The 12,362-nt window shown below is 41.5% G+C and overlaps 1 protein-coding gene across 3 annotated transcripts in view; it reads right to left on the bottom strand.

Moving 5' to 3' along the window:
* whrna (whirlin a) overlaps nt 1-11,819 on the bottom strand; it is a 153,504-nt gene extending 141,685 nt beyond the window's left edge. For 2 of the 3 annotated variants that reach the window (XM_074616755.1, XM_074616757.1), the window contains exons 1-3: nt 11,202-11,819; nt 10,919-11,114; nt 9,129-9,952 (exon numbers count right to left, since the gene is read on the bottom strand). In XM_074616755.1, the coding sequence (XP_074472856.1) occupies nt 9,129-9,866 (738 nt within the window). In that variant the 5' untranslated portion in view covers nt 9,867-9,952; nt 10,919-11,114; nt 11,202-11,819. The remainder of the gene's footprint in view (nt 1-9,128; nt 9,953-10,918; nt 11,115-11,201) is intronic. The other variant, XM_074616756.1, reaches the window with a different exon arrangement.
* Between the last annotated feature and the right edge of the window lie 543 nt (nt 11,820-12,362).

The raw sequence follows: 12,362 nt of genomic DNA, 5'->3' as shown, positions 1-12,362 counted from the left end.
TGCAGCTCATACAGTACACGGCAATGAAATGTAGTCACTACAAGACAGAGGTGACATTTTCTAACAGTGACTGCATTCTCCTCGCCACTTAGAAGGTGCACCTTTCATACAAATCAGAGCAAGTGCACCATGTTTTGTATACACATGAATCATTTGCATGAGTGCACACACTCACCAATAAAAGAGTCACCTCTTGTGATATAAAATGCCATCTGTACTAACTGGAAGCATGGCACAAAGAGGACAAAACAACTTGTTTTGTTTTTCTAGTAAGCATTTTGTTTATCTAGGAAGGTTTGTTGAGTAAGCAGGCTTTTTTTTGCAAGCGATGCCCTCAGGGTTGGACATTTTTTTGTCAATTCAAAATGTGCCAGCCACTCAATAGATCGCCATTCTTTTTTTGGCTGGTGAGTGAAGCAATCCTAGCAACGACTTGCATATTTTACTAGCATTTGGCTGGTGGCTGGTGCTAATTTCCACCCCTGAATGCCCTCCTTCATAATCAGTGACACACATTACAGCAGGGAACTCGCCAGAATGCTGCAAATCCTCTCCTGTTTGCCACTTGATCAATCGAGGGTTAAGTATCTTGCTCAAGGGCATGCTAGCAGTAGTTTTTTCAGGGATGAAAATGAGGAGAAAAGACAAATTATTCACTTTTTCTTTGAGTTCACCAGCATGACATTTCTACTGTGGAGTTGCCACAGCTTCAGGGCGCCTTTAGGCAACAATCAGCCTCATGTTTACAAGAGAGAGGCATTCTGAATTTCTTTGGTGACTAGGTATACAAATCTGCTACTCTGTGTTATTAAATATAGTATACACCAGCACAAGTAATCACAAGCCCAGAGGCCAAGCCTAAAGGCACTATACCTCATTTATTCCAGGCTACTCACCTTAATCAGCTATTGCAGTTCAGCGTGTCTTCACATTGCCAAGACCTTCAGATGCACACGCTGCAGCTACCACACATGACAAGTGGTCTGAGCTCCAACCGCTGCCGGGTTTGGCGCAGAATCAGAGGCCAAAACTCAGTTCAACACAGCATATCATTTATAGAATATATTAAAAAAACAACTTAAATATAAGACAATCCTGATTATGAGATAACATCCCCCAACATCTGCTTTTGTAAATAGATATTTGAAGATACAAAACTGGGGCTGTCAAAGTTAACACGATACTAACGTGTTAAGGTAAATTCATTTTAACGCCACTTATTTCTTTAAGGCATTAACATAACTTGCGATTTTTAGGTTGTAGCGGGCTCAGTTTTAAAGCTAATGAAAATACTGGTATCATATGAAACTAGACTAAAGTAAACCTAAGGAATCCATTGATAACAACCATGTCTTACTAGCTTGTCAAGAAGGTGGGTAAATAATGCTCCAAACTTACGCTACATTTTGACGAGGAAAAACTGACATGGCCATTTTCAAAGGGATCCCTTGACCTCGGACTTCAAGATATGTGAATAAAAATGGGTTGTATGGATAAACATGAATCTCCCCTTTACAGACATGCCATCTTTATGATAATCACATGCAGTTTGGGGCAAGTCATAGTCAAGTCAGCACACTGACAGCTGTGGTCGCCTGTTGGGTTTGAGTTTGCCATGTTATGATTTGAGCATATTTGTTATGCTAAATGAAGTACGTGTGAGGGTTTCTGGACCATATTTGTCATTGTTTTGTGTTGGTAATTGATTTCCATCAATATATACATACATTTGCATGAAGCAAGCATATTTGCCCACTCAATACTTGACAAATCTCCCTTTAATGTACATTTTGATCAGATAAAAAATGTGCGATTAATGGTGATTAACTATGGACAATCATGCAATTAATTGCGATTAAATATTTTTATTGACTGACAGCCCTATACAAAACACATTTAAGCCAGTCAAAGTCAAAGTTTCCCTGAGATACTAAAAGAGAGCCCTCATCCTTGAATTGAAATAATAAATACTTCCATTAAGGCAGAATGGAAATCCTGCATTTGTGTATCTTGTCTGTCGTCACATACAGTATTCAGTATTGCCTCTGCATCCATTTTCTCTGCCTGTTTGCATTGTTCAGCTTCTATCCTCATCATGACATTCTGTGACAGCAGTAATTCTTGGCAGCTTGACAGATGATTCAGTCCCTGCTCCGTCTCAGCGGTAAAGACGTCAGGGGACGCTTTGACTCATTTTCACTCCTTTCCTCTGTGGTACAGCCAAACATGTTACACAAGCAGTCAGAAGCTCCCACAGGTTAAACTAGGCTAACTCTTCAATGAACATATAGTACGACTAACGTCATTTCCAGAAAAACAAAACCCATTGCCTTACATTCCAGCCAATGTGGTAACTCGGGGACACATTCTCTGTGTTTAAGCTTCAACATCCTGTTTCAAAAGGAATCACATCAAATTAAGGAAGCAAAGATGCCCCTGTATTGGGTCCTTATAGAAATGTCTGGGATATTTCTCTCTCAGTAACTGCAAACAAACATGTCACAACCACTGAATCAGCTCCAAGCTATGAATCAATTGATACCTTTCTCAAGTTTAACGAGATTTATATCTGCCTCCCGACATCCAATCAACACACAGACCATTAGCAGTCTGCAGTGCTGCACTGGGCCGCTCAGCTCCCATTTCTCTGACTTGTGGCCAAGTCTTTGCATGTCAATGTGCCTGGCAGCTGCCCAGGTGTCGACCCAGTGAATTTAGACCGGCCATCTTTTTTATCCCCTCTCCCTCTGGTCCCCTTGCAGGGCGGTCATAGCTCCAAAACACACCAAACTACAGCATTTCTTGGAACAACTGCTGACAGGGTTCAAAACAAATTAAGACAAAAGAAAGGCAGGAAAACATGTCGACCTATCTCGTCTCGCTTTCTTTCTCTCTAGTTGTTTGTCTTCTACGCTGCCTTTGTTTCTCCCCCTCACATCCTCCTCAGATTTGAGACCAAGCAGATTAAAAACTCAGAGACAGGCAGTCTGTGGCCGATGGCGAGACAAGACTGCTTGTCTCGACGTTGTTGTTGCTCCAAACCAACACGATTTATGTCCCTTCTCCTATCCTGTCACATCTCCTGACTGTCCAGCACAGACGAGATGACAAAGAAAAGTCTAAATGCTGACAGGGTAGCTAACCTTGGCAGTGACTCTAGGGACCGGGACCAAGGCAGGCTCTTAGGAAGAGGAGAGAGCTGGAGACAGAAGGTAATACAGCTGTAAGCCCTTGACTCGTCCCCAGGGGCAAACAACAATCTATTGCTTTCAGAGGCCATCCCTAAACTCATCAGGCAACACAGGTTTGCTAAAGTGGAGCGGATTAAGCCTAAGTAGAGGCATACAGCGGGGAGAAAACAGTGTGAATGAGTAATGTGCTGGAAACAAAATAAGTTGCAAAGACTTATTTAAAGCCAGCTTTGTTGTTTGTGTGGGAATAGTGATTTGTTATTTATGTGCGTGTGATGGTGGTAAAGCTAAGTGGCTGTCATATAACATTCTGGCTGAGCAAATGTGCAATACTGTAACGGATACAAAACTAATCTACACTTTTTCGAAATAATCAGATTGTGTTGTAGCTGCATTAATTAAGCTGTGGGTGATATATTCTAACGAAGCTGCATGTGACATAGGAAGGGGAACCAAATCTGAATGGCTTAATGAATCACATGTTTTCTGATCTTGGCAGCCCACAGAAAATTGACTGAGTTGTCTTATTTCACAGTTTGTGGGTTGGTAGACACTCCAGATACCCAAATTTATGTGCACAAGGACTGAAAAAGCGAGTTATTTATGATATGTTCACTTTAAATTGAGTGCAGTGGGTTTATCGGAGATGTTTGCTGAAAACAGCTGTTTCTTCTGATGGAAACATGGTTGATGAGAGTTGCTTTGTGACGCAGCAGAGTTGGGTGATAACTCTCTTTGGGTTCATCTCTAGGACCACTTTCACATAACACACAAGTCTTTTGATTGCTCTTTCATATAAAAACACTGATTTGTGGAGCTTTGAATTTGGATACTCTGAGGGACTTCAGTTTGCAGTGAGGAGACCAGATCAGATGTGCTGTCACAACTGCATTCATCAAGAGCGTCCAGACAGCAGCGTATTCAAAGGTGACATTTCATTCGTCAAATGTGCCAAAAGCATAAAGTCACTGAGCTGTTTTCAGGCGTGGCTGGTAGTTTGTTTGTAATGTGGCAGAAAAAATATATAGAATAAAAAATGCTGTCATGCGTTAATATGATTTTAGTAAGACATTCTAATGAATTAGGGCTGTCAAAGTAAACGTGATAATAACGCAAATTTGTTTTAACGGCACTAATTTCTTTAACGCATTAACGCAACTTACGATTTTTAGGATGTAGCGGGTTTAGTGTTAAAGGGAGAGTGAAAATGCTGGCATCAAATGAAACTAATAGACCTAAGGAATCCATTGGTACCAACCATGTCATACTAGTTTTTTGCAAAGGAGGTTAAACAATGCTCCAAATTTATTCTAAATTTTGGTGAGGAAAAACTGGTATAGCCATTTTCAAAGGGGTTCATTGACCTCGGACCTCAAGATATGTGATTGAAAATGCGTTCTATGGGTACCCACGAGTCTCCCCTTTACAGACATGCCCACTTTGTAATAATTGCATGCAGTTTTGGGCAATTCATAGTCAAGTCAGCACACTGTTTTCGCAGTTGGGCTTGAGTTTGCCATGTTATGATTTGAGCATATTTTTTATGCTAAATGCAGTACCTGTGAGGGTTTCTGGACAAGATATGTCATCGTCTTGTCTTGTTAATTGAGTTCCAGTAATAAATATATCCATACATTTGCATAAAGCAAGTATATTTGCCCACTCCCACGTTAATAAGAGTAATCTCCCTTTAAGGTACATTTTGAACAGATAAAACGTGTGATAATTTGGATAATTATTTGGACAACCATGCGATTAATCTTGATTAAATATTTTAATATTATAATGCATTCAAAATGAACATATTCAAACATTTAACCATTGCAGAATTATTCCCAGTGTTGTGTTTTTTTGCCCGAGGACTGATTCAATGATTGATTAAATTCAGTTTTTAGGTAGTTCAAACAAGGAGTAAGTGCTTTTCGAATCAATCAACGGCTCAATAGTCTGTCTACAAATCCCTGAGGTGAAAAAAGGGTTGTATAACATGAAGGAAATTGATTAGCAGTAAACCTCTTCCTTAAATTTGGCAAAACTTTTCACACTATAGACCGCATCACATATCCTGCTTTATTATAGTCTCCACCAGAATATAAAACAGGTAGGTTTGTACAATGTTTGGCTGCACATCATGAGTTTGCAGTGATAAACTCACTCTGGCAGAGTTTAAACGGTTAAAATGATTATGGTTCTAAAAGCCTGTAATAACATTTAGACTAAACCGCGGAGGCATTCAAATAACTAAAGTCAAGCATTAATGACCTCCAGGGAGATTTTATCTCGGAGAGGGCTTCTCTCCTGTTGGCTGGGTGCCTGCCCTGTCTGTCAGACTAATAACAGCAGTACAGGCCAAGCAGCAGTGGTAGCAGTATAACTAGTTACACATACCATAGTCATTATGGAGGGCTTAATAGTAGAAGGAGTAGCAGAGCATGAAATAAAGATTAACTGACAGTAGAGATGTTTCCAGTCGCAAATTTGTATTCACATTGTGAAGTATCACATTAGAAACATTTATGGAAACGGCAAAATACGATAAAACTTCCTTAATTAGAAAAAAAAGTTTTACGCTCGCTTGAGGTGGTTTTTGACTTTGTCTAAAAGGAGTTGATGCGCTGAATGGGTTATGGAAACGAATAAATTCTGACATAGCGAACATTTAGATCACATAACTGATCAGCTGTTTCTGCTGCCGGCGTCTTCCCAGATATTCCCATAACGTGTGAATGTTTGTCCTCGTCTCTGGATTACATGAAATGTGGCCGATACTAGCTGACATGAAAGAATAATTAAAACTTGCCCAATTGAAACTAATTCCTTTAGACCTCTCCCTATTTTTTCCTCGTAGATGATTAAATTGCCAAGCCAACTTGTTTTGTTTCCGGTTCGCAACCCCTGTGCCAACTTCTCACCAAGTTTATTTGCTCCAAACCATGTTGATGTAAACACGCATAATTCACATGTCTTTTTTTGAGACATTTCAAAAGTCTGCTTAAAATTCGCTTCACAATTGAATGCAAACACGACTAATGCCACAAGTGTGAATAAAAAAATGAAGGAACACTATTACAGAGATGTGTGTGACGCACATTTTTCACCGACCTTTGGTTTCACTCCCTCTTAGTCTCACAATCGACACAACTCACACTAGAAATGACGTTGTCCCTCTGAAAGAAACCAAGACAGTGAAACTCTTCACTTACTGCACAGAGGCAGCAATCGATAGCCCTCACTCCACAGATGAGGCAACTTCGAATGTGGAGAGCATTGATTGGAAAAACATGGATGGTTAATTCTGCCATTAGTATTCTCTACAACGCAGTTTGAGATCACGTTCGATATGAGGTGCAGAGACGCTCTGCTGCAGTCTTTAGTCGGTGCAGATTTAGAGAAACTGCTAATACAAAATTAGGCCAATAACTTAATCGCTTCAACAAGCACCATCATTGGCACATCAATGGAAAACTATGTATTGACACATTGAGGTTATGCATCTTCCTCAGAGACACTTTGGCAGGGCAGATAAAGCACTTAAAGTTTTGTTTTACACCACAAAATATAACAACATTATGAAAATGCATTAATCTAAAAGATGGGGTCTGAACCATAAAGGCAAAGTCAACCACAGGATCTGTGCCGTAGTATAGGAGATAAACTTGTTTATCTATAAATGTATCAAGGACATTGACCCTGTGAAGCCTAATATTCTAAAGTACAACCAGTGAATGAAGGCTAAATCAGGGTACTATGTTCTCATCTCTTGGCATTAGTTAAAAGCCTATAGGTGCAGTATTTTGGATTTACTGAAGGTAAGAGCTTGCCTGGTGGCTGAGCCCCGCATAAAGTGAATTACAAAAAGTCCACACGAGAGGAGACGCGAGCATGGACAGCTTTTTCAAGATCGGTGAAGGTTAGAAAGGACTCAATTTGATCTACAGTATAATCCCTGGTTGTCAGAGGGAACAAAACGCTGACCTTTCAAACCACAGACATACAATCACTATTCTAAAAAGCAGTTTACAGATATCTGGCACATTTTTGTGGCTTTGTACAGGCAGTGTTGCTGCCTCTCTATTTTTTACTGAGAAATCACTCCTTTCTCAAAGTGACTGCAAGTCAGGGCCGTCTGAGTAGGTGGAAATCTCTTTTCTTTTTTTCCTTTAGTTTCCTAGTTAAACGTCTTATTGAGATTAAGATCTGTTTTTCAAGAGAGGCAGCATGAGAACATTGCTACAAGAATAGATTAAATACTGACATAAAAAGGTTAATATATGCTACAAGAGAGCAGGGGTGTAAATCACAAGTTTTATCATGATATACGATATTATATTGATTCTCTGGACAACAATATGATATTTGCTGATATCACCAAGTCAGCCACGATATGATTTTGATTCAATTCAATTGAGGGGCCTGCGATTGATATGAGACAATATCATATACCCATTTAACACCATCAGTTACATTTATATTAACTCGAAGAAAGAAAATAAAATATGATTTGAAAAAGAATAAACATTAAGTGGGAATCTCAAAATAAAGGCGTATCTTAATCGATATTTTTACTTTACATCGATGATATTGGATCACTGATCATTGAATCGATATATCAAGATTCCAGATCAATGTATCGTTACACCCCTACAAGAGAGTATATGTAATACCCAGTTAGGATACTTTCACAGGTATAAAATATCTAAAATGAAGTCAAATAATAAGGATCAAAATCATTGACCATGAGTGTGATTTTCCAGTTGCTTTAAAATTGACTTGAACCTTGTTAAATACCTATAAATCCCTGTGACGGGAGTATATATAGCATGGGCAAATAGGCGTGACAAGTGCAATCACAAAATCGATCAGAAAAGTATGGCTTAAGTATAGAGAGAAGAAAAGAGGCGAAAGAGAAGGAAAACACTGAGATGAATTTTCAGCACCATGGACAGCTCACAGGGCTCATAAAACCAAGGACCTCACAAGTTCTTCTCCTAAATCAATCTTCACTGTACACAAATCAGACATGCTCTTTTATCACCTAATTTGCTAATAGATGTGCTTTACCCTCAGTGGCATTAACAATAGTGCACAGGGCTTAAATATAGCCCCAGCCTTTATTCTCGGTTTATAGCTTCAGAGCAGCACTGGGGCCAACATCCAGCTTCACACACACACACACTCCTCTATGGTTACCAGCTGCTTTGAGGGTGTCTAGTTACATGCATGCTTCCTAGAGGTACTACAGTTTACACACTACGTTGCAGTACGTTGCTTGCTGATACAACAAACAGCCGAAGCTGCTTGCAGAAATCAATTCCCCTCAACAAATCGAGGCTTGTTAGGTCCAAGAGGTCAATTTTAGACGCTGAGCTTAGTCCAAACACATGATTAATATGAAACAGGAGCTTATACACAGGAGATGTAGCCTTGGTTTTTAGAGGACAAGGCCAGTGCAAATAGTTCCCATGACGGTGACATTCGTGCCAGCTTGCTGAAATTGCTGCAGGCTACTAATTTACAGTATGTAAATGTAAATTGTATTGGTAAATGGTAAGTGGACTTGCATTTATATAGCGCTTTTCTAGTCTTCCGACCACTCAAAGTGCTTTACACTACATGTCAGCATTCACCCATTCACACACACATTCATACACTGATGGCAGAGGCTACTAAGGTGCCAACTTTGCCCATCAGGATCTAATCTAAATACTCATTCACACACCGATGGCTATACCTATCGGGAGCAATTTGGGGTTAAGTGTCTTGCTCAAGGACACATAGATATGTGACCCGGAGGATCAAACCACCAACCTTCCGATTGGTGGACAACCTGCTCTACCCTCTGAGCCACAGCCGCCCACAATTTACTGAAAGGGTGAATGTGCATTCAGTAAAAGCTGTGCAGGTTTTGGTGTATAGTGGGGGAAAAAAACGACTTACCTTCACTGCTTCAGCATGAGTGACTTTGTCGAAGACTTTGTCGTTGACTTTCATGATCTGGTCGCCGATCCGGAGCCCCTCTTTCTCCGCCAGGCTGCCGGGCTCCACCAGGGACACGTAGATGCCGACCCCGTGCTCCGATCCGCCTCGGATGCTGAAACCCAGGCCCTCGTTGCTCTTGTGTCTCTTCATGGTGACCTGCCGGATCTCACCGGGCGGCTCGTGGACAAAGTTTCTCCCGAGCAGCGGCACCAGAGGAGCTGTCCCGTCGCTGCTGGTGCTGAAGCTGTCCGGAGAGCCGCGCAGCGCCACCTGGAACTCGGGTGGCGAGAAGTGGCCCGGAGGAGTCGGGCTGGCGCTTGGGAAGTCACCCGATGGAGGTTCTGCGTTGCCATTACTTGTTGCTACTAAATCCGATTTTAAGTAGAGGCCCTCCGAGGTGTACTGCTCGAAAAGCAGCTGATCAGAGCGGGGGATCACCAGCCGCAGCATGGGCAGAAGTTGCCTCTTGCTGGGCGCGTTGAGGATGACGTTGAGCGTCTGCACCAGGTCGTACACGTTGCGTTTGGAGTGGTACACGTTGAGGCAGTGGATGAACTGCTCCCTCTCGTAGTCGTTGAGCAGCAGGTTGAGCGCGTTGTGCAGCTTCCTCACGTTGGCCGACAACGTCCGAGCGCTGGAGGCCACTGAGTTGGCCGAGGAGCTGAGCGACATGCGCTCCAGGTCGGTGCTGCTCATGCTGGGCCGGTGGGACTGACCGGGACCGCGGGTTAGAGAGCAGCAGTGGCGGCCAGCCAATAGAGGGCTCTAGGTCGCCGCCCTACCTGAGTCACACACAAAAAAACATTACTACTACTAATAATAAGAATAAGAATAAGAATACAAATTGTCAATATTTGTGTGTTTTAAATATGGAATGCACCCAGTAATATGTGTAATTTGATTGTAATGACATTATATTTTGTATTAAAGGTCCCATATTATAAAAAAGTGAGATTTTCATGTTTTTTAATTATAAAACAGGTTTAAGTGCTATATAAATACTGTGAAAGTACCGAAACGCTCAATCCACAGGGAAATACACACAGCCCGTATTCAGAAACTCTGCATTTGAAACAAGCTGTCAGGTTTTCTGTCCATTTGTGATGTCACAAATGTACAATATTTAGATCCTTTACACAGATTTAAATGTAAACATTCTAAATGTGTCCCAGTTTATATCCTGTTGCAGTGTATGTGAATGACATCAGCTGACAGGAAGTACACATGGACCCAAGCTGTTGCCTAGCAACGCAATTCTGTTGCTATTTTGTCGCAATTCCGTCGAAATGCACTAAAACGGAGCGTTTCAGACAGAGGGTAAATACAGGTATATTCAGGCTGACAGTATGAAGAAAATAGAGTGTTTTTTTTTAATTACAGCATGTTAACATGTTCTAGTAGAAACACAGAATACAAGTATGATCCTGAAAATTAGCATAATATGGGACCTTTAATAATCTGAATCTGTAAAGTAACTAAAGTTGTCAGATAAATGTAGTGGAGTAAAAAGTATTTCCCTCTGAGGTGTAGTTGAGTAGAAAGTAGCAGAACATGGAAATACTCAAGTAAAGTACCTCAAAATTTTATTTAGCTTAAAGTACTTAGTTACATTCCACCACTGAGTACATTTTATACTGTTGTGTTTTTCCAAAGCATTCTTTACTCTTCCTGTTGGAATAAAATAATTGTTAGTTATTTAATTGCAATGTGTTTTTGATACCTTCACTTTTTTTTGCATTAAATCATACCGGGATGTTTGCTGAAATTGATTGGATGTGGCACCACAGCCCCACCAAGAAAGATTTCCACCAGCCGCCACTGGAGAGCAGGCATTGCGGGCTGGAGCCCCGGGATTAGACCGGCGCTTTGCATCACGACCGCTTCAGGACGTGCACTCCGGTTACATCCATGCTGGTCTGGTTATGATGACCTGCTTATTACGCACTGGATGGAGGCAATGAAAAGGGGTGCAACAAATTAAGTCCCAACTAATGCAAATTCACCAGCTGACACAAATTAATTAGCACTTACCATAATTTAGATATCAGTAATTGGATTCTGCAAAACTTCACGTTGCAGAAGCGGTGCGTCACTTCACGACGCGGACGCGTAAACAAGCCGCGCGGCGAACTGGTGCCGCTACGTTTTGGAGAGCTTAGCGATGAGACGCGTTAAGGACTTTCAGCGTCCTGCGTGTCATTAGCTGCGGTCTTATTTTTCCACGAGGTCAGGTGGCTCCTTCTCTGGTGTCCGCCTCACCAAACAGCCAACAAGCAGCTCCACAAGTAAGCAAGCACAGGCGGAATACACCAGAACTTAAAAAACGACTTGGTCCACACGAAAAGCTATTTTCCTCCACGAAAAAAAATAAAATTACAAAAGTTGTTTTTCTGCTCCTGCTCCAAAATAGTTCCAAACGACGTCAAGTTCAGAAAAAATACCTTCCCAGCAGTGTTTGTTGGTTATTTCTGTCTTGTTTTGTCCGTCCTGCTGCGGTGCTGAGGTGACCTGCTGCTGCTCGGTGTCTCTCCGTTACTACAGCGACAGAAGCGCAGACTGGCTGCTCTCTCTCGACTCTCTGACCGTCCCCTAACAGGAAGTGACGCAGCGCCTCGTCGCGTTGCTTACCAACAACATGCGCTCCTGCTCTCCATGCTTGTGGCACTAAAACAGGGACTTAAATTAGATATTATAGTATAGCCTGCCTTTGGCTGTGCAGCCTGTTGGTTTGTTTTCTGATGTTTTAAACAGTGGAGGCTGGTCCGTAGAGGAAGAGGAGGTTGCTCCTCCTCTATTTTTTGAGAGGAAAGAGGGAGACCAAAATATTAAAGGGACTATTTGTAACTTTCAGAATTGCTTGTTAACAGCAACACCTGTGGCCGTTAAGTCAACGAAAGTCAGCGTCGGGCTCGCGCTTGTGCTCGCTCTAAATCAGGGGTCTCAAACTCGGGGGCCAATTGCGGCCCGCAAGACGATATTTTGTGGCCCCCACCTTGATATGAAAGTTTAATGTTAGTGCAGCCCGCAAATTTTTTTTTTTTTTTCAGATATTTTTTTTCAGACTTTTTTTGTCCGACATTTTTCAGATATTTTTTTTCAGACATTTTTCAGATATGATTTTCCCGACATTTTTTTAGATCTTACTTTTTTTCAGACTTTTTTTTCAGACTTTTTTTCAGACATTTTTCAGAT

Source organism: Sebastes fasciatus, chromosome 19 (assembly GCF_043250625.1).
Source record: "Sebastes fasciatus isolate fSebFas1 chromosome 19, fSebFas1.pri, whole genome shotgun sequence".
In the NCBI taxonomy this organism is placed as follows: Eukaryota; Metazoa; Chordata; class Actinopteri; order Perciformes; family Sebastidae; genus Sebastes; species Sebastes fasciatus.
Note: the sequence above shows the minus strand (reverse complement) of the source record. Positions and strands in the feature narration are given on the sequence as shown.